The sequence below is a fragment of the Egretta garzetta genome, unplaced genomic scaffold (genome assembly GCF_000687185.1).
Source record: "Egretta garzetta isolate BGI_Z169 unplaced genomic scaffold, ASM68718v1 scaffold732, whole genome shotgun sequence".
Lineage (NCBI taxonomy): Eukaryota > Metazoa > Chordata > Aves > Pelecaniformes > Ardeidae > Egretta > Egretta garzetta.
Window position 1 is genome coordinate 109,685 of NW_009259029.1, and position 25,766 is coordinate 135,450.

General features: G+C 51.8%; 1 protein-coding gene across 9 annotated transcripts; it reads right to left on the reverse strand.

The window, feature by feature from the left end:
* Positions 1-247: 247 nt before the first annotated feature.
* On the reverse strand, positions 248-22,032 carry PCBP3 (poly(rC) binding protein 3). Of its 9 annotated transcripts, XM_035890260.1 has the most exons (16): positions 21,964-22,032; positions 21,636-21,659; positions 20,610-20,642; positions 19,756-19,872; positions 19,209-19,340; positions 18,765-18,893; positions 16,982-17,008; positions 15,728-15,747; positions 14,744-14,775; positions 14,257-14,279; positions 13,309-13,350; positions 8,967-9,045; positions 8,135-8,194; positions 5,134-5,186; positions 2,066-2,235; positions 248-284 (listed from the first exon to the last, which is right to left on the reverse strand). In XM_035890260.1, exons 1-16 carry the CDS (start codon positions 22,030-22,032, stop codon positions 248-250), a joined length of 1,047 nt encoding a protein of 348 aa, XP_035746153.1. The 9 variants fall into 9 exon arrangements, with proteins under 9 accessions (XP_035746153.1, XP_035746156.1, XP_035746155.1 ...); XM_035890263.1 differs by lacking the exons at positions 14,257-14,279; positions 14,744-14,775; positions 15,728-15,747; positions 16,982-17,008 and adding an exon at positions 16,362-16,436 and having other exon boundaries at positions 8,967-9,042; XM_035890262.1 differs by lacking the exons at positions 14,257-14,279; positions 14,744-14,775; positions 15,728-15,747; positions 16,982-17,008 and adding an exon at positions 16,362-16,436.
* Between the last annotated feature and the right edge of the window lie 3,734 nt (positions 22,033-25,766).

The following is a 25,766-nucleotide window of genomic DNA, read 5'->3' on the forward strand; positions in this document are numbered from 1 at the left end:
TGAAAACAAGGACCATAACCAAAGATTTCGGGAGCAGCCTCAGGAGCACAGTAAGGAGCTCGTAAAGAAACGTTCCAGTGTGTGCATATGCATGTGTATTTATATATATATATTAGTTAGTTAGTAAAGAAAAGAGTATTTGTGGAGGTAAAGGGAAGACGGTAAATGTACAGGCAGTACAGGCTGGGTGGAGTGCCGGTGGCTGGAGAGGGTCGGGTGGTGCGGAGTGGAGGATGGTGGGTGGAAATTAGAGTGCGCCCATTCCAGTGACCTCAGACGTCAGCCTAGAATAGACAGGGCAGAGAGAAGGGGGGGGAGGAGGGGGGGAGACAAAAACAAGCACTTAATATCCGGAGCAGAAAAGAAAATTAAGACCCTGCAGGGCAGCGCTCCTCCTCTTGCCTATGGGGGGCAGAGCTTCACTGGGTGGCTTGAGTGCATGGAGCTTGAGGGTGCCCATGAAGGGCACGGGGGGGCTGGAGCATAGAGCCAGCTCAACAGCTGGGTGCCTTCCCCTCTCATCACTGCTGCCAGGTAATGCCCATCCCTGGCATTGCACTGTGGCAGAGGTGCCACCCACCAGGGGTCCTGGCAGGAGACATCCCAGCACATGCCTTCCTTTCTACCAGCATTCCTCCCACAGAGGACAGGCAGCTGTCCCAGCTCCCCTGGCTTCTTTGTTTTGTTCTGGTTTTTTGGAACTATGGGAGAGGCTGAGATATGCCCCATCCTGCCCCTCACCAAGACATCTCTACCTCTGCCACAGCACAAGCTGCATCTCAGCCAGTCCTTCCCAGTAATGAAGAGCCACTCATTTTTCTTTTCTTTCTCGTCTCAAGAGGTGGGGAGGATTTGCAAGGAGCTGCGGGGAAAGCTGCTTTGGCCATGCCCATGGGCACGGGGCTGGCCCCATCCCTCTCCTGAGCAGCTGGAGAGGTGCCATGGGTGTGGGCAGCAGGACAGCAGGGCAGGATGGGATGGTGGAGGTCTGTTGCAGGTTGGGGCTGAGGTGGGTTGGGTGCAAGGAGGAGAAAGCACATACAGACCTCACTGGTCCTCCCAGCCCACACCCCAACAAACGTCAGAGTTGCCGCCAACAGCCCCCCATCCTTGTGACCACGCCAGCAGCCTCCCGCAGCTGCGCACATCCTGAGCTGGCGGCAGGTTGGCACGGCACCAACTCTGCCCACAGCGGAGGGCACGGACGGCCAGACGGCCTCAGCTTGCACGGCTGTGCCAGGCGGGCACGAAGCCAGCGAAAGGCCCTGTCTCCCCTTAAGCTCCCCATCCATGAGTCTGTAGATGTAGGCATATAGGTCTGTGTGACCACCCCTGACACGACTTGCTGCCAGCACGGAGCTGGTCCCCAACCCCTCTCCAGCTACGCCTCTCCTATACACTCCCCTTGCAGTCCCTTGCCAGACCCCTGGTCCCCCACAGCACAGGCAGCATTACCCCCTAGCCGAAGGCATCGTTGGGAGCACTCAGCCCCTGAAAAGTCCTGCTGCGCCAAGTTTTTTAGCATGAAAATGAAGCAATCAGGCCGTTCCCATGTCTTGCGTTTATTGGACTGACTATTTTCATTGGATGGAGGAAAGCCTTTGGGAGGCCTGGAAGCACACGGAAGAGGCTCTGAGGCGGCAGTAAGCGATGCTGGGATCCCAGCGAGAAGTTCCCAAGTGATGCCTCCCCACCACCAGCTCAGCTCCGTCCCCGTCCCCATCCCCTGCCTTGTCCGCAGGGAAAGACGGCAGTGATTTTGCCCACCCATGAGCAAAATCCTTGAGTGAGAGTGGTGGGTGGGCAGGTGACTGGCGCAACCTGCGGCTGCTCCACTGGCAGTGAAGCACCTCCTGGTCCCCAGCCAAAGCACCAACAGGGTGAGAGGTCCTGCTGGTGACGTCTGGTCCCTGTTCAGAGGTCTCAGCAAGCCACCATCCATCCCCGATGGCCTCAGGAAGCCCCTCCTGGCCCATGGTGCCGGGAGCGAGCGCTGCTCCCACCGCACTGGCAGGATGGGTTTGGCTGTGGTGGGAGGCAGTGGAGTTCAGCTGGGGGGTCTCACCTGGCGTTGATGAGGTACTGCGCGAGGCTGATGTTTGCAGGGGTTCCTGTGATGGTAATTTGGCGCTCCGATGACCCTTCCGTGGCATTGGCGATTTTGATCTGCGCTCCCGACATCTGCCGAATTTCATTGATTTTGGTCCCTTGGCGTCCAATTATGCAGCCTATTAGCTAGAAAAAAAGCACGGAGGGAACGTCTGTCCTGGGGTGCAAGTGACCTTAATGCTCATGAAAACTGGAGAGGGACAGCCGGGGCATGAATCCCAGCTGCACGGGAGCATGGTCCTCCCAGGACACGTCCAGTGGCCTGCCCTGCTCTGGTCCTCAGGGGAGCAAATTTAAATTATCCGCACACGATGGCTGGCATCTCAGAGGGCTTCAGGAAGAGTGAGGCATTATATTGGGCTCATTTCAGTAATAATAATTTTCATGGTCTAATAATTGCAATTGTTTTGCAAGGGCATGGGAATAAGTCATATTTCAGCCTGTGCTCTGCACTTATCCCCTTGCTAATTGCAGTGAACCTGAAGATGGTGATACAGGATGCTTTAATAGAAGAAAACAAGCCCGCCACCTTCCCCAGGGACAGCCCAACCCCAAGTGCTCCCTCATCACACGCCACTGATGGCTTCACATTGTTCACTCCATCCCACACTACTTCTAGCCTGCTGGGACACCCTTACTGCCTCTGTTAGCCTCTTCAGCTCTTTTGGTGCAATGCAAGGGCTCGCCGGCATTCACACCATTGACAGGAGAGCACCATGTGGCTGTGGCACAGAAGAGAATCCTACTTAAAAACATGTCTTTCACACTCTTGTGAAAAAATTAGAGCCAGTTGTAGGCTTGAATTTCCTCAATTGCCTGCCCCTTGAATTTCCTCAATGGTCCTCAATGGCTTGAATTTCCTCAGTGGTCTTCATCTTCGCTATCACTCATTTGTGCATCAAACTATGGTTCCCTCAAGCACCTTTGAACCTTGGTAACGCATACCGAGATGTCCAGCTTTACCAACACAGGCATGAGGTGTTTCTGTATATTCTTCTTGGCCATCAGCATTTGAGCTCCTTTCCAAGGTTGCACCTGGGAATTTTATATACAGGACATTCATCTTGGCAGCTGCTGGGTTTCTGTCACTGTGTAAGTGGAGACAACTACTCCTCCAAATATTCACTGGTCCTGTTGTCAGACCATGGGGCTACCTTAGTGGTTTGTCCCATATGAATCCGAATGTACACCCCACTGCAGTGCTGTAAGGGTATCAACTATCTCACTTCATCACTAGCATGATGTTCAGCCCAATAGCCACTCATCCTGGTCTTCACTCCACAGAAATAACTCAGAGATGCTTCAACAAATGAAAATTCCTTACAGCTGGAACCTGCTGGAGAGACCCAAGGAGCCAAATCTATTTGGAAAGATTTTCAGCAACATCCAAGCATCTCTGCATGCTGATCAAGTTTCTCCGGACAGTCAAAGAGACAAGATGAATTTCATCATCAGCTTTCCTTCAACTCTCCTCTCTCTGCAGCACAACCACAAGTCGATCTACACCACTAAAACACGCCTGTAGACCCTTTGCTTTAAGAAACCCAGACCTGTCCTCCATTTCCTGGGAAGGTGGCAATGGGGATTTAAGAGCCCTCAAAACGACAGTAGGCAGACCTATGGAGGTATTTTTCAGCAGGCAGAAAGACGCAGGCAATGACATTTAATGCTGTGCAGGTTTGATGAGAGCCAGGCTTTTAGTAAGCGAATGCTCTGAGTGCTCCCAGGTCCCGTGGCAGGTCCATCGGCATGTTAAAGGGGAGGAAAGGCCCCTTTGCAAGGGGTGACTTGATATTTCTGAAGATGCTCTCGCTGCTGCCAGGGCCACAGTCCCACATGCTTAACAGATGTAGCTGTTTCAACTTCGGGAGCGCTTGCAGAGCTCCCCGCAGCCTGCTGGAGGGGGCTCCTCGCTGGATGGACAGAAGCAGACCAGGGATCAGCCCTGCTGCCATCTCCCACAGGCTCCTCCACAGAGCCCTTCTGCGGTGGTTGGCCCCAGGGTGAAGCATCTCCAAGAATTTCAGATGGCAAATACTCAGAAGCTGTTTCACTGCCACAGCTTTCAGGTGGAAGGAGGCCTTGCAAGTGTCCTGGAGGAGTGGAGGTGCCTGGCAGCTGCAGCCATGCTCTCTGCCCTTCCCTTGCACTGCCGTGTGTTGGTGAACAGCATGAAGAAGTGGAAAGAGCTGCAAGACCCGATCCAGAAACTCCTGATTAGGATGGGCTGAAGGTCCTTGAAGTTGGTGGAGATGGGGACAGAGATGGGAAGTGATCCCCCCTCTTGCCCTGATCCTGATTTGAGTGCCCACTTGCTATGAATCCATGAAAACCAGTAGGCCAGTGCAGAAGCAAGACCCTTGGATCCAGGTGTCGGCTCTGTTGGGCTCTCCATCCCACCTCCTCCCACCTGAGCATCCCCAAGCGCCCTTCTTGCACCACTCAATGCCAAGCATAACTTCAGTCTCCCTCCAGCGAATATCCCAGTCCAACATCCACTTGACCGCAATGACACCCTCTATGAGACCCGAAAGCTGCCTGCCACCAGTACTAAGATGAGATGCACCATCCTTCAGATGCTTGTGTGGCACTTTGTGACATCAGAAACACTATTTACTTACCTCCTCTTCAACCCCTCCCCCAGTTACCATGCTTGAGCTGAAACATCATCTCAGATCTGTCAGCGCTAGATTAAGCAAATATAGTTTAATCAGGGACGGCTCAGGAGCTCTCTCCTCTTCCCAGTGCAGTCAACTGGGCATGTTTCATGAGCACCGAGTTCACTTGGAAAGGGAAATGGAGCATTAAGGAGGATTGTACCTAGGAAAGCTACCAACAGGGTAAAGTCCAACGGGTGACTTATGCTGCAGGCTGATCTCAAACAGACTGTACATGGCATGAGTGAACCTGGTGAAGGGGCATCTCTAAACATATTTAACAAAGACATATCCCTGTGTATATATATATATACACACACACACACACACTCACACAGCCTCCAAGGAAGCATTTGGATTTACTTACATCATTGGGAATGGTGAGTTCATGAGTACTGGCCGGGGGACTGGCATCCAAACCTGGGCATATGCAAGGGAAAATGGTTATAGCTTGCAGAGGCAGCATGCTGGAGCTCCACTGCTTTCCTGCAACAGTCAACACTGCAAAGGCTGCGTCCTGCTCCGGGGCCAGGAGGGGAAGGGGATCACACACTCTGGTACAAGGAGGAGGAAGACGGTTTCTACCTGACTCTTCTGAAGCTGGGTGCCACCTTTCCCTGCATCTCTCGAGCTGGCCTTGCAGGCATTGCCCCACAAGTGCCTCACTTCCCACCCGCCATCTTCCCACTGGGAATGGCTTCAGAGGAGGGTGCGTTACAGCACAAGGTTGCAGCATCGCTGGGAGGCTCTGACAGAGGTGGGAAAAGCACCTTCCCTCCTCCACACAGCAGCAGATGGCCTGCTGGCTGGGAAACCCAACCCGAGAGGCAGACAGCCTGCCAGTGGGAGGGTTGCCCACACACCCTGCAGCCCTCTCTGGGCACAGCAGCACAGAGCCGCTTGGTTACAACAGCAGCTTGGTGCCCCAAAACCGGTTTCCCCAGGGGATCCGGCAGTCCCAGCACAGGGCAGCCTGCGAAGTACTGTGCGAGTTAAAGCCCTACAGACTTGCACGCTGAATTTAAACCAGATTGCTAAGACATGAACGCTACCTGGACCCAGGACGGATGGTCCCTCTTACTCCCAAGGGAAAGCATGGCAAACAGTAAGTAGCCAGCAGGCTACCCTCCGTGTGCAGCTCCAGAGGCAGGAGGACAGCATGCTGCAATGCTCCTAGGCCAGACTGAAGCCTGCCTCTCCCACAGGTTTCCATATTAAATCACCTCAATGCTGAAGCAGGGATGTCCTATTGCAAATCTGCAAGAGAGAAGCTGTCTAGTGGCTAACAGGAATTTGCAGTAACCTCAAAAAACCCCCTTATCCATATGGTATGAACTACCAAAGGTGGCTTTTAAGAGCAGTGTGTGCAAGAGTCCAAGACACTTGTGCAGATTAAAGGCGTGCAGAGAAAAGAAACACAAGGATACTGAAAGTGTTGGGCTGCTACAACACAAGACAGCACCAACCCTGAATTTCTAGTCGCCCAGTCCAGCAGGGCTTCCTCACGCTGCAGAGCTCTATGCCGCTGCCTTAACCACGCTGAGCAACTCCTTCGTGGCCAAGTTTGATGGTCTGCATTTCCATCGAGGCCCTCTGCACCGCAGAAGAGGAGCTCCCATCCAGTTTTGCCAACAACAGCCGCCCAGGTTTTAAAACCCAGCAGGTCTGAACTGATGTCTGTCTGGGTACTGGCACTGTCAAAGCAAGATTTCTAAAATACTAAAATGAAGCCTTACATTGCACTCTCATTTGAGCATCATCCCTAGAAAGGAGAATATCAGGTATCCTCGATTTGCTCTTGCATGATTCCTGCACCTTCCCACATGCACCTCTTACAGAGACACAAGGCCTGGGTACACCACCCAGGCGCCCACTTGCAGGAGGTCTCCCTACCAAGTTTTTCACTCGGGAGCACACAGAAAGGCGGGGAATGAGGATGCAAACTCTCCACTCAGAAGCCCTATGCCATCCTTCTTCCCTGCCAGGTGTACTAATGCCAAAGCCTGCACAAAACAGCTCCCACCCGGGTTTTACACAGACCACAGTTTTACAATGCTTAATGCTGACTTTATAGCATGCTGCACTGGGAGAGACATTTGACCAGCCCTGGACCATCTTTCACACCAAGCCTCCTCACAGTCTAGGGCAAGATGGATTGCATCTAAGGCAAAGACATGTCCCCCAGGGTGCAGATGTCCTTGCCTCTCAGCCATGTGTTACAAGGTTCAGCTTGTCAGTAGCTTCTGTAGGGCAGAAAATGTCTTCTGAAGGGAGCAGAGCACTGGGGATGGGCTCAGAGCAATGCTGAGGCACCCAGGGGTCTTTGGAAATGCAGGCTGGCCTCCTCAGATTCATAGATATGGCCCCCTGCCCAGATGCCATGGGTGCTGCTGAAAGCCCTTGGGGCACATGGTGCCATGGTACTGCATCACCCCCTGCATCATGATGGCTATTGAGGAATGGCCATGTCCTTCTCCATTACCTGGAGATAGTTTATTTTAGCATACCAGATCCTCCCTCACTGATACGCACAAGCAGTCCCCACAGCTGTAATGTGGGTGGGGGGGGTCAGGGCAGGATTAGTGCCACGGGTGATTGCAAAGGGCAAAGCAGGGCACACAGAAAATAAGGCTGTGGAGGTTGGTATCATAAAATCTATTTTTGCTATAGTCTTGTGGGGTCTATTTACTTGGGCTACATTTGCTTTCATAGTTAGGCGATGTCCCCAGACTCTTTGGAGGCATGCATGTGATGCACCTCAGCTGGATGCAGAGCACACATGTGCCCAGGTACATCCAAGGGAGGTCTGGCTCACGTCACCTATGAGCCTCCAGATCTCAGGATAACTTCTCTAAGCAATGGTAGGTTATAAAAGATAAGCACGTTTGGCACATATGGATGAATGTGCAGGACGTTTGACCTCAAAATTTCTCCAACATTACATACTTTGGCTCCTCGGGGTCCTGTCCCACTAAAAAGGCAGCTCACCCTGAATGGCTTAGAGACGGCTAAAATTGTGTCTTGTTTCCATTCCCACAGGCATTTTTCTACTGTTTCTGAGCAAAGTTTATGCAAAATTAAATGAAAGAATAAGGGCGATGACTCTGACTCTTTCTGTTACGTGGATGGCAGTCACATGCAAACACCAAAAACCTAGGCAATAAACTCCAGGCACTTCTCTTTTGCTGGGCTGTACAAAGGAGAACTGCAGGCACAGTACTGCCTGGTCTCTCCCTGCCAACCAAGAAAACCTGCCATCTTCTCCACAAATACCACAAATTATCTACGAGCACAACAATGGCACAGTCCTATTTAAGAAATGTATTTCAACAGAAGCCTGCTTATTTCCCTGAAGCTTTGTGTTTTACCTGATGATTGGCCCATCAGATTTTGAGCTTCTTCGGAGGAATGTAAGGGCAGCTTTTCTCCTGAAGAGCAAAGAAGAAACAGGTTTAATGCTTTTGCCTTCAAGGAGATAAGCAATGTCACTTCATCTAGGAAGCTCAAAATATGATGAACATACTGTCAGAAAAGGCATTTCCAACTGGCGCTTTGACCACTGAGTAAACAAAGGTACTTTAAGTATCTCCATCCCCTGCACTCTATCTGCTTCCCAGGTCACCATGAAATGCGTTAACTGCAACGCCAGCCTTGGGGACGAGGCTGCTGAGCCATGCCGGGGCTGGCTGTCCTCCCATTAACACGGCTCCTTACAGCCATGGCTCCTTCCCATCGCTCTCCCCAGCATGGGGGTGCCATCCTGCCCTGCTTGGCACCGCTCCCTGCAGACAGTGGGGCAGCATCCCTGGCTGGCGCTGAGCCGTTCTCCCCAGGAAAGTGGGGATGTCCCACCGGGGTCCGGAGCAGTGCACAGCGGGGGATGCTACCTCCTCTGGGATGGGAAGGATGGGAGGGTGGCGCTCATTGCTTCTGCTGGGAAAGCCAGTGTGCTGGGAGCAAGGTAAGCGTGGCTTCGCAGGAGCAGTCCAGGCATGTGCAGTTAACAGCTGAGAGCTCGCCCGTGAGGACCATAACCCCCAAAAATCCGTCCTGTCTCCCTATTAACATTTCCCCGTGGACATTGCAACTTCAGTTTTACTTGCCCTGCCTGTTTCCATTAAATAGCATGAGTTTAGAGAGAGAGAGAGAAACTACAGGTAAGAAGAGAAGGATATCTAGAAAGGGCATGTGGGTACGTACCAGGGAAAGCGGGGGTGGTCTGTCCAAGGGGAGTAAAGGGGGTTTGCTGCATAGCCAACTGGTGGAGCTTGGTCAACTGCTGAGGGGTAGGAGGGACATTAGAGCTAAGAAGGTTATTGTCATAGAGTACAAGTCACACCGAAAATCAAGAACAAAATTATAACGGAAGAAAAAAAAGAAAATAAAACAAAAAAAAAAAACAAACGAGGAAGCCATGGTGAGACATGGCAAAAACATTAGCAGAAGGACTTGGCCTGGGTAAAATACAATAAAGCCCAAATCTTTTGCAGAAGTGCTTGGTCAGGGTCTGAAGTACAATACCAGCAAGAAGCCCATTCTTAGTTTCCACCTCTCGTCAAACAGTTCAGCTCCTTCGTGCCGCGAGGGAGCGGCTGCCTCTGCGCACGGCGGCTGCTGCAGCAGGGGCAGGGCTGCTGCCTGCGGCGCTTCCAGCCGCTGCCTCCCCCTCCCGGGCTTCACAACCTTCGACCAGAGGCTGCTGCTCTCTTCAAGGTAGGTTTAGAGCAGAGGAGCCACCTGAAAGGCACTGCCAGGCTGGTGGCCATCGTGTGCCAGCAGCCAGAAGACCCTCTTTGTGCTGCTGGAGCTGCATCATGACCACTCATCCCCACAGCAAACGCTCTCGTGCTGCGCCTCTGATGGGAAATGTCTCTGGGAGACAGACAAACTGTGGCTCTTAATGTCAGCTCATTACAAGCGCAAGCCCCTTAGCAGTATAGGAAAATATGGGCTTCAGCCATGACCAGTAGGTATTTCAGATCCTTGTATCCCTTGTTGTGCTGGGTAGGTTTTCGTGTCCTGTCAGGAAGTGGTTGCATAGAGAGGAGTTTGTTTGGAATACATTTTGTGCTCTGTTTTACTGCTCCAAATTAAAAAAAGAAAAAAAACACCAAACAATAAAACAAAAGAAAACAAAACAAACCGGGCTGAGTCTAGCAATGAGCCTCCCGCTCGGTGATTTCACAGGTGGTCAGAGGGTTGCCAGGATCGCATCATCCCCCAAACATAAACTACTCGTTGTAGCCATCCCCTCCCCAGTGAGGGAGAGTCAGGAGTTATGATTTCCATGTTTGGGGGAAAATAATAGTCAAAAACCTCCTTGCTCCTGCAGCATGGCTGGGGAAGGAGCACGGGGAGGTCTGGCCGGCAGTGGTGAGGGGGAAGAGCTGAAGAGAGCAGAGCCAGGGGGCTGAGCACACCGGGGGAGAGACTGGAGGGAGGCAGAGGGGAGGGGAAACACTTGCAAGTCCCTGGTGAGGTACCCGAGGGGGCCCCGCTGGGCCAAGGCGTGAGGACTTCCAGCCTCCGCCGGCTTGGGGGAGAGGCCTCGCTGCACCACAAAAAGAGGCATGTGCACATCTCTCCCTGTGCAGCACGGAAAATAGGCTGAAGACGCCCTATGGCGGGCTCCTGCTGGCACACAGTCAGCTCTGGATACGACCCGGCACGCCACCTCTCCTGCAGGTAGCAGGGACATCAGCATCCACTGCTTTTTAATGTAAGAACTTTCCTGTTTTCTACCAAATTAAACCCAGGCACGCCCTCAGATTTGCACGCCCCAGTTTGCAGAACTCCTCATTACATTTGGTCCCAGCAGCAGGACTCCAGATGAAATCTCCTGCCTCTTTGCCAGCATGGCCAAGGAGCACTGGGGAGGCAAAGTCCCTCGGACTCCAACCGTGCCCCCCAAGGCAGGGGTCCTGCTTTGCCTGATGGGGAAACACCAAAATCCTTTCTAATATTGATCTAGCATATTTTTATGCTAGACATAGTTTGGATAGTGGCTTTAGCAAACACCCATAATAACAGCAATGAAAAAAGCCTGCAAGAGGAGAGGATGGCTACATCTAGGCGTGAAAGTTGCTATGTGAACCCTTGCAGTGCATGAAACACCTCCTCTCCCATTCCCCAGAAAAAGCTGAAAGCAAAAACCTGAGACCATTTCTTCAAACTCTGGTTTTCCCCACAGACCAGAGGGGAGTTCCCCCACCGGCACTGCTGGAAGGGACAGGACAGGGCAGGACAGCAGTGCTGGGATGAACGTACAGCCACGCCAAGCATCACTAGGCACCCACAGCAATGCCTGGTGACATCTCATCAGCTGCCAGCCTGGCACATACCCGGGAGCAATGCCCTGGTTGGGGAGCTTTCCTGTCGCTCAACATTCATTTCACTCCCAGACACCTCTGACTCCTGGCTGCCATGGCTGTCCTTTCATCTCCCACCGCAAATTTTGTGAAGGCAGGTAGCTACCCATCACATCCCAAACGGCTTACGAGTACCTGGGCAATGCTGAAGCCCTTCGTGAGCCAAAACTGCTGACCTGGGTTTTTTCCCCGGGGAGAAAATCAGGGCAGGAGCTTGCATTTTAGCTTTGGCATTTGAAATTCTGACCACTCTGCAGCCACAGGTCTGCAAAAGGCATCCACTAAACACAGACACCTGCGAGAGTGAGGGCAATGCCCTAAACCCACATTCAAGCTGGTTTCTGCACCGAGCAGTGTTTAAAATGATGGATCCTTGTGAGAGAGCTCTGGGAGTAAGGATGGAGCATGCGGCCCCTGCATGAACAACTTTTTCCAGGTCTCAGCAAATCTGCTGAGAGTAGGACAGAGAGCAGCCAGAAAATATATTAAGTGTATTTTATTCCTGTCAAACAGAGGAATATAATAACAAGGAAAACACTCTAAGCAGTCACCACCGCTTGTAAAGGAAAACTGGGACAAAGAATATATTGATCTATGCTCTTTAAATACGCAGATGTATTTCTTTATATTCCGCTTAGGGAGCAAAAGTGAAGCGCACACAATTACGAATATTTCTGAGCAACCACCACAGCAGGCTGTTCAAAATACACGCATACTGGTGTCACATGGAAAGCCAAAGCCTGGCCTCACTAGACTGGGTGAAATCGCTGCTCCTAAGATCAAAATCCATCCTACAAGTCCTAATCATTCCCACAGGGAGCATGCATTCCTGGTATCGAACAGCTTTGCTCTGTTCTCAGTCACACAAAAAGTAATCCCATGATTATGATGATGATGCACCCATCAGAAAGAGGAATACTGAGCCACATCAAACTCTTCCCTGTGTGGGATGGCTGGAGAGGGCTTTACACCCAGACCACGCTGCTTACAATTAAGCCGCATCCCCAGAGCGGCGCGCTGTGCTCAGCCCCTGCTGCGGACCCCTGACTCACAGGCGTGCCAGCAAGAAGGGGCCTCTGCAATGGGACTCAGCGGGTGCTTTATCCCCACTGAAACACTTTTAGAAAATCCCAGCCTTTTCCAAGAGCTCCCAGCACACACCAGCCATGATGACCCCAGAAGCCAAGCAGCTGTCTGTTGCCAGCAAGGAGCTGCTGGCATTGCAGTGCTTCACTACTGCTTTTAATAGAGAAATCCTCTAAAATAGACTCGTTTTCTATTTCTGTTGGTACTTTTATGTGCCGACATGCCAGCAGATGTTCTCTACACATCCCCCCCCAAACATGTTGTGACTCCCTGACACACCCCAGGCACGGGAGCCTGGCACGAGCGGGGGGATCTGAGCGTCAGCAAAACCCATCCATGCTGCAAGCCTGAGCGACGCCTGCCTCCACACCAAGAAGCACAAGGCAAAGTGGGGACTGTGCCCGTGATGCCTGCCCCCGGGCAACAGGGAGACAAACCCAGCCAGACAGCCGTCAAACCCAGGGTGACCGCTTCGGTCTGGGGTCCACTCCCGCAGGGAGGCATAGAGCCGTCGGCAAGGTGAGCCAGCAGCGCGGCAGGCGGCTGTGCTCTCCATCCCTCTGGGGGACACAGGTGGTGTTTTGCCCAGCCTCAGCGCCTGCTTCTGAGTCACCTGGAGGAGGACTCCCAAAAAGGCACGTCCTCCCACCCAGGCTTCAAGCAAGAAACCACGCACCACTAGAGCTCTGGCTTCACCCCACCCCACCAAGGCACTCAACACCTAAATAAGCCCTTGGCTTATGAATATTTAAGGATAAGGGGGGAAATAGAGGGGAAAGTCTTTTTTCTTCCCTTTCTCTCTATGTTTTCATCATTTTGAGGCACAAAATGCATAGTATATGGTTTGTCTCAGAACAAAGGGATAGCACTGAACAATGCAAACAATTTAGCATCAGGCCAAGTCCTCAGAACTGATAAATTTAGAGCTAAGAGGTTAAAAGGCTATTCGAGGTAATACAGATACTACACACGGCCAGTTACTTTGAAAATATGCTATTAATATTATTGTCTAATATTAATATTATGTGAATTAACAGTAGCATGCAGGTGACATAAAAGGGTATAAGAGAAATTAGGGAAAAACTCACATCTGGGTGTGGAATAGCGTATTGTCCCTGAATAGTATAGGCCTGCAAAAGAAAAAAACAGACGTTATTAGGGCTGGCAGGAGACAGCAGCAAAGCCCCATGCCTCCGCAGGGACTGCCGTCCCTGGGCTTTGCTCCCTTCTGCCTGACGTGGGGTAAATGCTGTGAATGCAGAGGCTAAAGAGGAGCTCAACCCCCATCTTGCTCTGCCCGGGACCCCGTGCCAGTGAAAGCGGCGTACGGGATCTTGAATTTTGACTTAACTGGCTTAATTTTGAGGCTGGAGGGGATGAGGGAAGCACTTTCCGAGCAGCAAGCAGTTGCCCCATGCGCCCCCTGGCTAGCCCAGGGGGAGAGTCCCCCTTGTGCTGCATTAAATTTGCTGGGGCAGCGAGTCCTTGGGGCAGGAGGGAGACGTACCCCTCCAACCAAAGCCAGCGCATGCTGAGCTACCTAACTTGAAGGGCTTGGGCTCAGTTTGGCTTTTCCAAAAGGAAGGAAACAGCTCTTTAAAGGTGCCAGAATTGCACGGAGCAGGAAGACTGGGCTTCGCTGTACAAAACATATTCATCAAACCAGAATTATCTGTGTAGTGGATGCATGCTAACATGATTGTTACACTCCACACCTAAATGTGATCCTAGAAAGCAAGCCAATGCAGTGAGCCTCTCCGTATTTTCAGGTGTACAACTCCCAACATGCTCTACATCTACCCAGAATATTCCAGTGCTCTGCTGGGGGGAAAGGCATTGCCGTGCAGAAAGTCAGCTGGTACTGATGTCTCACCAAGCGTGGAGAGGGCTCAGGGACAGGCTGCCCACACTGCAATGCCTTTCCCCAGCAATAATTGACAAATCCATGCAAATGTCTGCTAGGCAAATTGCTTAGTGTTTTTCCCATCGTCTATAGCAACCCTTTCTCTTTTGCAAATAGCCTGAAAATTAAGCACTGCTGTGGGTAAAGAGCCAGACACTAGAGATCCCAATATTTTAGACTTAACCAGCTAGCAAGATGTATCTCACTGGTTGACACATTATTCAGATGATTCTCAAAGAAATGGCAAAAGAGATGGATAACATTTTAAAAAGGGAGAGTAAAGATAGCCAAGAAAAAGAAAAAAAAACACTCTGAACCTCCTGCAAATTTGCCACATTGTTTGCAAATTGTAAAGCGCTTTTTGTGAAGAACCCCCCCAAAGTCCTGGAGGAAGAAAGGGGCAAAGCCCTGTACACGGAACAGCAGTCCTAGTGCCTGCCGGCATCCCAGCGTGATGAGGACTGGCGTGCCCGTGGGGACGTGGCAGAGGCTGCTCTAAGTTCACTCCTTCCTGGTGCTTTAATTTGATTGTTGTTTTTTGATTAGAACAATTGATTAGAAAAAGCTAATTAAAGGAAGGAAGGTGTCTTGGACAGATGCAACCCAACTCGTGACAGCACCTGCCTGCGTGGCACCTGGCTTTCTGCAGAGGCTGACGCTGCACACGGGCAACAGGGCTGATCCCTGTGGCAGTTGCCATCGGCCACCGCGTCCCTCAGCCTGCTGAGCTCCTGCAGGTTCAACCCGCCCCAAAGCATCTCGCAATACCACTGACTGTCACCTGCTGTCCTCTGCCAACCCGCCCCATGCCACTCCTCGGGCAGAGCCAAGGGGCTTGCCAATGCTCCCTCAGGGGCGGCAGGGAAGAGCTCTCATTTCAGAGATGGTTGCTTCTTCCCGCGATGTCACTTCTGTGCAAGACACCAACCGTTCGCCAGCAGGAGAAATGCTATCTCTGTATTACTCTCCCTTTTGAGAAGAGAAGTTCACCAAGCAGCTGGACTCAAAGCTCTTTTCCAGGATGGCTGTTCAGACCAAACAGCACACTCCTCCTGATGCTGGCAATGACTAAGACATGCTAATTCAGCACGCTACCTGAAATAGCCAGTGCTTTGGGCATTGCTCCCACCCTTAGTTTGTCCTTCTGCTTTTTGTTATGGTTGGGGAGAAATTAAATAACTCATGCAGAGCTGCTCTGGATGTAATTTAGCTGTAGCTTCGTGGTGCAGGCTCTACCTGGCTGCTGGAGCTCCTGGGAAAGTACCTCTCCTGCTAGATACTGGTATACCACAGCATGGTGGCATCTACAGGCAGGTCCTTGGTCACCAGGCAAGGTAAGTAGATGAGGTGGAAAAAAGCAATGGTTCAAGTCCCCTCTTTAACAGCAGCAGCCTGCTCAACTGCTCTTGTTTCATAAATCGCATGTGGCAGGAGCTCATTTTCGTTTGCAGAACAACTGCCAGTTCCCGTGGCACGTGCATGAGATAACCATCCTGCAAAGAAAAAATCTGCCCTCACTTCCCAAGGGTTGCTAGAAATACCACATCATGACTGCAAGCCTGCAGACTGAGCAGTGCGCAGTGTCACTGAAGGCAATGCAACACAGGCTCTCCTGTGGGCAGAGCTGAGACCCCGCTTTGCAGCAGAGGTTACGGCATTTGGGGGGGAATCAGCACCCCAAACCAGCTGAGCACCAGTGATGGGGATGACCCTTTCGTGGAGACTGCCCTGAACAGAGGCTCAGCATGGTCCTGGGGTGACTCGGATGAGCCCTTCCTATCTCAGATCAGTTACAACCATGCAAAGTTGTTTTTAATTGGACTAGAGATACCAGAAAATAAACATTTGCATCCACTGTGAGAGCATGGTCATGGCCTCTTGTTTATTTTCTCCTTCACACTGGTAACTGTTGGCAAATACTGAGTTTGGGTCTAAGGAAGCAAAATCCAGCCTTTTCTTGGTGCACGAGTGCTCGGCAGAGTTAACACCCTGTCTCCCCAGGCTGGCCCTTTCCTTATCCTCTAGCAGCCATCACAGGAGCTAAGTCATCTGCCTGAGCTTGCAAACTGCCAGCGGTTCTGCAAAGAGCTTTCAGTCCACCTGGCGTGGGACACAACGGATGGGATGACACCATGCAAGTCAGAAGGCAAGAAACCTGAGTGCACTAACGGGCAGCGGCTGGTGCTGCAGTAAAAGGCTGAGGTTGGCAGTGGAGGCTGCAAGAGGGTCGGCTCTTACCTGACCACCTGCAAAAATGACAGGGGTGGAGGCGGGCTTTGGGCGGTAGGGAATGGTGGCACCTTTTGGTGGGGACTAGGAAAAGGGACAAGGAGAGGGAGAGAGAACATTAGAATAGCTTTTCCTGAAATGGCGGCAAAAAGAGTGTTAGAAAGCACCCGACGGAGCACGGCCCCCGGGGCCGCCGCCAGCAACACACGCACCAGGCGAACCGCGTTTCTGGACAGGAGGACATGGGGGAAATCAGTGTTTAATGGACAATGAGGACAACCTGGGGTACAGGAGATCCCCTGCCAAGGCACGGGACAATAAATCACTTTCCAGTCCTCGGCTGTCTCCCTTGCCTTTGCTCTGCTCTCCACAAACTGCATCACCTGGTCTAGACTTCAGCCTGATGCTGGAATGCAGTGCCCTCAAAGCACCCCAAGGCGACCCTCAAGGTGGAGCAAGATGGGGAGGTACACCCACAGACCAGGTTTTTCATCCCTGACTGCCAGAAGCCTCCTCGTACAGTGACTTTCTTTGCAGCCTGAGAGCTCTTGTATGTCGACAGCCTGCCCTGGAGTCATACCACCCCCGCCGAGCAGCAGGAGCTGTGGCATAGCATCGTGAGCTTGGGCATCACGATGCTCACAGGTGCAAGCATCCTGACTGAGCAACCTGGCATGATGCGCAAGCTCTTTGACCCCTCTCATCTTCCTCATTGCCATAACAAGGTCACCTTCAGGACTTGGTTTGGTCTATCACCATCCAAGCTGGGACGTGAATGGGGCTAAGACCTCCCATACCCTGGGAGACAAGTGGCAGTGATCACTTTGGGCAGGGTGCTGAGCTCTGGGGGAGCCAGAGGCTGGAAACCCCTCTCAGAGGGCAATACCAGCACTTCCAGAGATCTTATCCTAGAGCTGCATGGTGGTTGCAGTCTGTGTGAGCAGCCAGACAGACACCAGCATCAGAGGCACTGACTCGTACACACTCCCAGTCCTTCTCCTGGGGCAGCATGACCTGGGGCAGCCCCACTCCAGCTGGGCAAGACATCTTGCTCCTCCTTGCTGTGACCTGACCGGTACCTGGGTAGGTCTGAGCAGAAGCTGTAGTGATGCACATCAAGCTGTAGTGATGCATCCCACTGCATGGTGCATGGGATCTTCTCACCCAAGTTATTGCTGTTGGTTTTCTCTTGAATATAACAGACCATAGAGGAGATTTTGGAGGCTTCTAGGGATCATTGCTTAGCCATACAGAGGAGCAACCACCCTTGTTTTGGTTGCTGAGATCAGCAGCCACCAAAGACTTTCTAACACACCTGCAAGCATCACCTGAAGCTACCTGCTGTAGTCCAGAGCATAAATGGCTAAAATCGCACTCCTCTAGCAGCAGAGCGTACCCGCCTGAGCATCACTACCAGCAGCGGTGGGTAATGTGACTTGTGGCAATTCCTCCTTAGCCATGCTGCTACCAAATTGAAGTTGCTTACATTTGGGTTTGCTTCACTTCCACTAAGCCCTGGCATCCTCATCTGAAGCTCTTGCAGCAGCAAAATGTGCTCCTCCTTGCTGTGAAGGGGCAGTGGTGTGGGGGCTGTGCAGCAAGGCAGAGGGGTCTGACGTGGATCTGTGCCCATCCACCTCTGGGAGGCACCAGGAGCGGAGGGTGTCACCATCCTGTGTCCCAAGGGCTTTCCTGATGGAGCTTCTCCCATCTGAGGTGGCAGGTGTGGACATGGGGCATATGGCTGTGATCATCCCTGGCAATAAGTCATTGGTACAGCAGCATTTCTCCATAGCAGAGGTCTTCAAGCTCTGCTCATCAGCATTTCTCCCAGAAAATGGCACCCTGGACACATGTCTGTGAATCTTAAGGGCCCTGCTCTCTACCAGCCTTCTTCACTACCTTTCCTACTGTGCCTTGCTGGAGCCTGGGTTTGTGCTCCCAGTCCCAGCTTCCCCAGCATAGGGGATGCACTGGCCTCCTCCTCCCAGCCATGGTCCTCACGGGGCACCACAAGCCCCATGCAGAGGAGGCCAGGTGCTTGGTGGAGTGGCTGCAGCACCCATCCCCTTCCCATGGCACCCTCGGTGCTGCTGGGAAACCAGGCTATGGCTGTCCCAGCCTGCCTGGTCTCCTCCGTCATCCCCCTCTCCTAAAGCCACCCTGTGCTATGACAGAAACCATCTCCTTTGGGACACTTGATCAGGCAGGTTTCCAGTGTGGGACTCTAGAAAAAACGTACAAAGATGGCAGGGAAAACACACTGTGGGTTTCAAACGGAGGTACCAGGAAATGAGTGGTCCAACAACGCGTGGTGAAGGGTATGAGACACGCTCCACAGCTCCCAGCACTGTTGTGGTGCCAGCTGGGTTTTTTTCCTATGTACTTTACCCCCTTTGTTACAGACTGTACCTCCAGCATCACCACACAGATCTGTTTGACACACTGGATAATTGCTTCGGGTGTCCCCGAGATTGTCACCGCCCGCTCCGTGGAGTTGGGCAGCATGTCCCCCGCCACTTGAACCTGAGCACCTGTTGACTGGAGACAGAAAGAGAGAGGAGGAGACATCCCACAGCTGAATGCCTTTCCTTGCAGCCAGCTCCAGCTCGATGCTACGCGCCTCGCAAGAGCTGTGCTGCCCCACGCAAGCTCAGATGTGGCGCACTGCCTGCATCTGCAGGAGCACGCCGGCAAGGTCCCACGGGATGCTGTTCCTATGTCAGCAGAACCATCCTGGGAAGCAACATGATGCATGATGCTCACAGCATAAGGATCCCCCTTTCCAAGGCAGCTCCCACTCCCCCTTGGTCAGAGCTGAGATTACATGCAAGAACAAAACTAGGTCTGCCTTACCTCCCTGATTTCCTTGATCTTGGATCCTCCTTTGCCAATCAGAGAGCCACACTGACTAGCTGGCACAACCAGTCTCAGCGTCACCGGAGGTTTACTGGTAGCAGTGCTGTTGCTCATTGAGTTGGTTATGTCCTTGGGAAATAAGAATGCAATGCATCAGCCCTTGGTACCCAACACCACACCTGCCATCCAGGCCAACCCAAATGCCCTGGGCCAGAGAAGAGGGGTCACGTCCCCCAGACCCCGGCTGGTCTGCAGCTGCATCACTGCATATTCCTGCAGTTAATTAACTGTGAGACCTCTGGGACACTTCACTGAAACTCAGTATTTGCCTAGTCAGAAATGTCTGGAAGGTTTTGTGCCGAGGTTGTGTAACAGTTAAGCAAGTCCAACCAGTCACACATGGGTTGGAGGTATCCAGACCGATCTGCACTGCTGGTCCCAGCAGTGGGCATGCCAGTGCTCTGCTTGGCCAGTGGGCCACCCAAGGGTCTGGATGTAGACCACTTTACTCTGCCCTCCTGGGGTGAAGGCTCATGTTGCTCACCTCCTCAAATTTGTAGGCAATCATGGCGAAAGCCTTGAAGATGGCATCGGTGGGGCCAGTGATGGTCACGATTCGCTCAGGGCAATTCCCCTCCGAGATATTGATCCTTGCCCCACTCTGGAAAGAGAAGGGCAGCCCTGGAATAACCATAGCCAAGCAACTGGAAGGGATGTGCCAGAGGTGCAGCCCTTCTTCCAGGTTGGATCCTGTCCCAGCCTGGGAACATTCAGCACCTAACAGCAGAAGCTCAGAGAACCCCAGGTGACCAGCAAGTGCACTGCTCACTTGGTCTTAGGTCATCACCTCTGCCAGCCTCTCTACACCCCATCTAACCTTAAAAACTCCCAACCCTTTCCCCTGCGGTGCTTCCAGCACTGGCTTACCCCAACTCTCAGATGGGTTTCCAAGCATCCACCTTGGGTCTTTTACTGCAATGCAAACCCAAGCGGTCAAGGCAAGACCAGCTTGTAGGGTCATTGCTTGTAAAAAGGAAGAGTGTTGCTTACTGATCTGATAACACCTTTGTAGATGCAGGCGCAAAGACCTTGGGCAAACTCAAGCATCTTACGAGTGACTTCATTTCACTGTTTCATTAAGAGGAAATTCTTGGCTCTGGAAAATTTCCATTAAATTTTATAGGAGTTTGTTTGAGTATGGAGGGAGAAAACTGGACCAAAGAGCTCTGGGCACAACCAGCTTGTGTGTCCTGACCCTGGGAGCTACTGCACATACTGCACAGGGCAATGTGCAGCTCTGGCCACCACGCTGCTTGCTGCCAGGCAGGAGAGCCCGACGGCCCTGCCCACTCCTCTCCCCTCCTCCCACAAATCCTTCTACAGAGCAGGGTTGCTCACCTCCTCACGCATCTTCTTCACAGTCTCTCCTTTCTGAAATAGGAAGCAGAAACACAGGCTATTACTAAAAACTCAAGACTTCCACCTTCAGAACAACCCTTCTGAACATGCGTCTCTCTAATAGGTGGCAACATACAGACAAACATTTGGGCAGCATTGTGATGCCTGGTCCTCCATCCCCACACAGTGGGCAGGCTGAAGAGCTGAGGGAGTAGCCTGTCATAGCCCTGCTCTCCACGTCTGTAAAACACGACAGACAAACCAGCTACACACCTGTAGCTTCTACCTTCATTTCTGTTTCCCATTAGGAGGAAAACCAATGGAAAAAGCTCAGAAACTGATCACATGTTGAGGAAAGCTGGCACTTCAGAGTGATTTTGAAGGGCAGTTACTTAGCATCTATAGAGAGATCTGATATCTTTATATTCAGATATAAAGCAGGTACAACCGTGAATCTTTCCAGGGCTGGACAGGCTGATGGAAAAATAAGGTGCAAGCATATGTGAGAAGGTGCTCATGCTGCAAATCTTTGCTACCACAAACCTGTCTTTTAAAAACACCAAAAACCCAATCCTGTATAGCCAGGACCTTCCAAACCGCCACAGCAAGCACCAGAGAGCAGAACACCTCGTGAGGCTTTTCTGCACACGCTAAATGGTGTCCTGTGGCCTCAGAGACAAATGCTGCAGAATTTAAATGGGTCTGCATGACATTTCTTAATCTCTCTTAATGAATCTATTTGATTAAAATGTCAGGCAACATGATCAGAAACACCTACTCATCACCACAGTGAAGCAGCTGGAAATAGCACCAGATAAGTTTGGTGGTTATTTTTTATTTTAGGGGAATGGTCTTTGATCACTCTCTGGCACTCTCATAATTTCTGTCTCACAAATGCAGCAACAAGCTCATGCACACCAAACATTTAAGGACATCACAGGAAAGAGGTGACTAGCATCTACCACACCACAGGCAGCAAATGGTGCAGGCAACAGAATTAAATACACATTTAAAAGACGTCCTTACCTTTCCAATGATGCTTCCAACTTCCTACAGAAAAAAAGCCAAACACAAAGGAATCGACGTTACAAAACGTGAGGACAATCCAGCCCAACCCCACGATGAAGCAAAGACCTGGCGCACGCTGTCTCCAGCAGAAGGGCAGGGTGGGGGACAGGCATGAGAGGGGCCAGGAGCACCGTGCCGCTGTGCCACCCTCCCCACCAGCAGGGCATCTGCTCCTGGCAGCCCAGGGCTGTGGGGGTGGTGCGTGGAGCTTGCTGGACTCAGGCACAGCTGGAGCGGAGGTGGGAGAGGGAGCTGTGAGGAAACTCCCTGGCAGGGAGCCCCTTACCTTGCCGTGCATCAGCAGCCGGATGGTGAGGGTGACGTTCAGGCCGCCTTCGGAGACTTTCGACTCCATTTCCTACCAGGGGACGGGAGATGTGTGTTAGCTGGAAGGGCAGCCCTGGCGCAAAAGGAGACAGCACCACGGCCGTATCACCTGGGGACAGAGAGGGGGAAAGGTTTTTTCTCAAAACAGACAGGTTCCTCGACATGGGATGGACCCTGCACAGCAGCAGGGCATGGCAAAGCCACAGCTGGAGCAGCCTGGGGAGATGTCATGAGCTGAGCACCTTCATGGTGCAGATGGTGCTGTAGGGACCATGCTGGGCACAAGCCTGGGCACAGCCCACAGCTCTGCCATGCTTTGCCACTGGCTTTATGCAAAAGCCATCATGGGAGCAAACACTCAAGTGTCCAAGGTGACACAGCCAGATGGCTAGCCCACACCTGCAGGAGCCAAAAAGCAGCTGTGCCCAGCTGAATGCATGGACACAAGGAGCAGGGAGTCAGTGGAGCAGCCTGGCCAAAGACTGATCATAGGATCATAGAATCATAGAATTGTTTAGGTTGGAAAAGACCTTTAAGATCATCGTGTCCAATCGTTAACCTAACCCTGCCAACCCACCACTAAACCATGTCCCTAAGCACCTCATCTACCCGGTTTTTAAATACCTCCAGGGATGGGGACTCGACCACTTCCCTGGGCAGCCCATTCCAATGCTTAACAACCCTTTCATTGAAAAAAAGGCTGAACTAGGACTTTAAAAGACCCAGGGCCACCTATCTAGCGAACTGAAATTCACCATTTCAAGTGTGAATGGGCACTCAGAAAATCAAAAGCCAGTTTTTCAGCAACCATGAAATATCTATCTGACCCCAGGAGCATGGAACAGGAAGGATGGAGCTGGTGTCCCGAGTGCTACATATCTGCGTTTTTATCCCAACCTGTGAGCACCCTAGCTGGCCACTGCATCTCAGGACCACACCATTTCCAACCATCCATGCCTGGCATGTATCTAATGAAACCTCCGTGAGTTTTCCCAGTGCTGTCACATTCCTTTCCCTTCCCATTCTCTCTCTTTCCTCCTCTGCCCTCTAGAGGGAAAAATGCCACTGATATTTTGAAGGCAGGGGGAAAAAAAAAATCACAGAATGGTAACAAATCCTTCCTTTTCTTTCCTGATGCCTCCTTAGTGGCATCTTTGTGCGAGGACCAGGCATGTGAAATGTCTCTGCAGCCTACTGCATGGGGAGACTCGTCCTGTCTCAGAGGGAGGTGCCAGCATCATTCTATGTGCAATGCCGAGAGAGTCACAGTAATTCTCCCCCATGTTATTTAATCCCTCAGTATATATCAGATGGGAGATTTTGCATCCTGGTCATGAGCATCTGGCATTCTTCTTAGCTCAGACAGGGACTTACGTGACCAAAAAATGGGAGGTAAACCAGTTCTTAAGTATTACTTTAATGCAAAGAGGCAGTCAGGATGAATAAGCAGGGAGCACTGCACAGATCATGGCTGGGAGACGGGTTTGATGTAAAACCTCCTCTTCCAAGAGCTTCTTATGAAAGCCAAAATGGATAAAACCTATGCGGTTAGCAGGGAGATAGTGTTCCCACTGAGCTAAGAGGAGACCGGCTCAGTGGGAATGGGGTTGCTTATAACCTACTTGCAAACACTGATCTTGAGGCCACTGGATGTTACAAATGAAAAAAAAAGTAAAATCCTCACAAGAAGGATAAGAAATTAAATGTGTTGAACATGTTAAGCTAAAGGCACTGTTAAGGGTGGGGAGGAGGAGAATATTTCAGAGGAAGAAGGTGATGATGTTGGGGACCAGAGTAATGGGAAGAGGCTGACACATGATAGCACAATGTGCAAGATCAGGAACTTTCTCTTCCAAGACTGAGACCACTGCAGGCAAACAATAAAGGAAAATAAATAATTGGTTGTGTTGGTTAGTGCTGATTTCTGTGCAAGGGAAGCAATGCTAAAAAGGATGAACGTGCTGATATGTGAAGGTCAGCATTGCTGGTGCTCCTGATGTGCCAGGAGATAAAGTGCCTGCATGAAAGAGGTGCCCCCATCACACGGGGGGACAGCCATCCCCAGGGATGCCCTGTCCCAACCTAGCCCTGTCACAGGGAAAGAAACAAAGCCGCAACACCGCTACAGCCAACACAGAGGCACAGCTCCCCTTCTCAGCTGATGAGCATGCTCTGACAGAAGAGCCAGAGGAAGGTAGAGGCTGTTCACAGCTGATGGTCAAGGCATATCCCTAGGCAGTGGCTTTCATGACCTTCAGAGGCAGTACCCACAAAGCCATCCCACCCCACACACCACCCTGAGGGCTTTCTTTTGTAAACTGCCTGGCTGCGGCAGCCCAGGCGGCTACAGGCCAGGGTGCCAGTCCCATGGCTGCTGGGAGCTGGCAGGCGAGGGCGAGACCCTGGAACAGTCTGGGCTTTGCCACAGGGGTGATGGACCTCCAAAGCCCAGCTGGGTGGCTGAGGTGCTCTAAACCCAGGCACATCCTTGCGGCAGCAGGAGAGCTGGCAGTCGCGGTGAGGTAGGTCACGACTCGCCCGCTAAGGACCAGCCAAATTTACCATTTTGCTTTCACCAGATGTCCTACAGCGGCAGTGCTTTCTGCGGGAATGTCTGCCATCCCCTGCTCCGCATCCCTCACAGGAGGAGCGCTGCATCAGGCCGTTATGTAAATGTTTCCAATTGATTGAAAAAGTGGGTCATGTGTTAGCCAAATGCTCCTGGCTTTAAGATTTATCAGCATTATTAAATTAAACACGCTTCATGCTCCAGTGAGCGGGAAAGCTACATTGGCCTTTTCTTAATCATACTAGTGAAAGGTAAGTCTTTTATATAGGGGTTCATAAACTCAAGGAAAACGATGGGAACAATAGAGCCGAGGCATTTACCCTGGGTGCATGCCTCCCACCACAGCCCTCATTCTTCACAGACAAAGGACTGGGAAAAATTGTCCCCCAAATGCCATTTTGAGCATTTCGGAGCACTCCCTGCCTAGAGAAAGACCTATCTTGGACCATTCCTCTTCGCTGTCGCGTTCTGCCTAGTTCATAGCAGCTTTGAAATGGCTTCTTTGTCCATCTACTTGAAAGCCCCGAGGACGCCATTACATCCAGTCCAACAGATAGACTAGATCCAGATCCCAATTCCAACCCAGTGCAGAGCAGGTGCAGCATTAGAAGACAGAAGTGTTGAGTTTGGCCCCAAAATGGAAGTTGCACAGTGAGCCAGGCAAGTCTCTTTCCTTTATGTTTGCTGATACCTCAAAAATACTGACACTCGCCTAAAATTCGAGCAAAACATTCTAATTAGGGGAGTTCTGAACACCATGTATAAAATTAATTTAATACCATGATCATCTCCCAGACAGGAGACAGCACATGAAGCAGAACAGGGGGAGGGAGACTTTGTTCTCCAGCCTGATTTCCAAACAGGAATTGGAAAAGCAGATGCTGGGATCCCCACAGACCCCTCTGGATGGGCAATAGCAGGAGGCTTGGCTGAGCTCAGGCAGAGCCGGTGTCCCTGCAGGGGCCAGGAGACATCACTGGCTCCGTGCTTGCCTATGCCAGCCCTCCTCCTCCTCCTCTTCCTCCTCCCATGAATCCACTTGGGCTCCCCAGGCATGTTAGCCATGCGCGAGCGAGTCCTGCAGCACAGCTCCAGCAAACGCTGCCTATGCCTCCTCTGCAAATGCCCAGCGGAGAGCCGGGGCATCTGCTGCCAGTGCTGGGGGGCAGCTCCCCCGGGACAGCCCCTGCCAT

Coding starts and splice junctions, on each gene's coding strand:
- PCBP3 (XM_035890258.1), bottom strand. CDS start 22,032: ATGGAGTCGAAAGTCTCCGAAGGCGGCCTGAACGTCACCCTCACCATC. Junction 16,437..18,764: donor TCTGTGTGGTGATGCTGGAG/GTACAGTCTGTA, acceptor CCCTTTTCCTAG/TCCCCACCAAAAGGTGCCAC. Junction 9,046..13,308: donor ACGCTATTCCACACCCAGAT/GTGAGTTTTTCC, acceptor CCTACCCCTCAG/CAGTTGACCAAGCTCCACCA.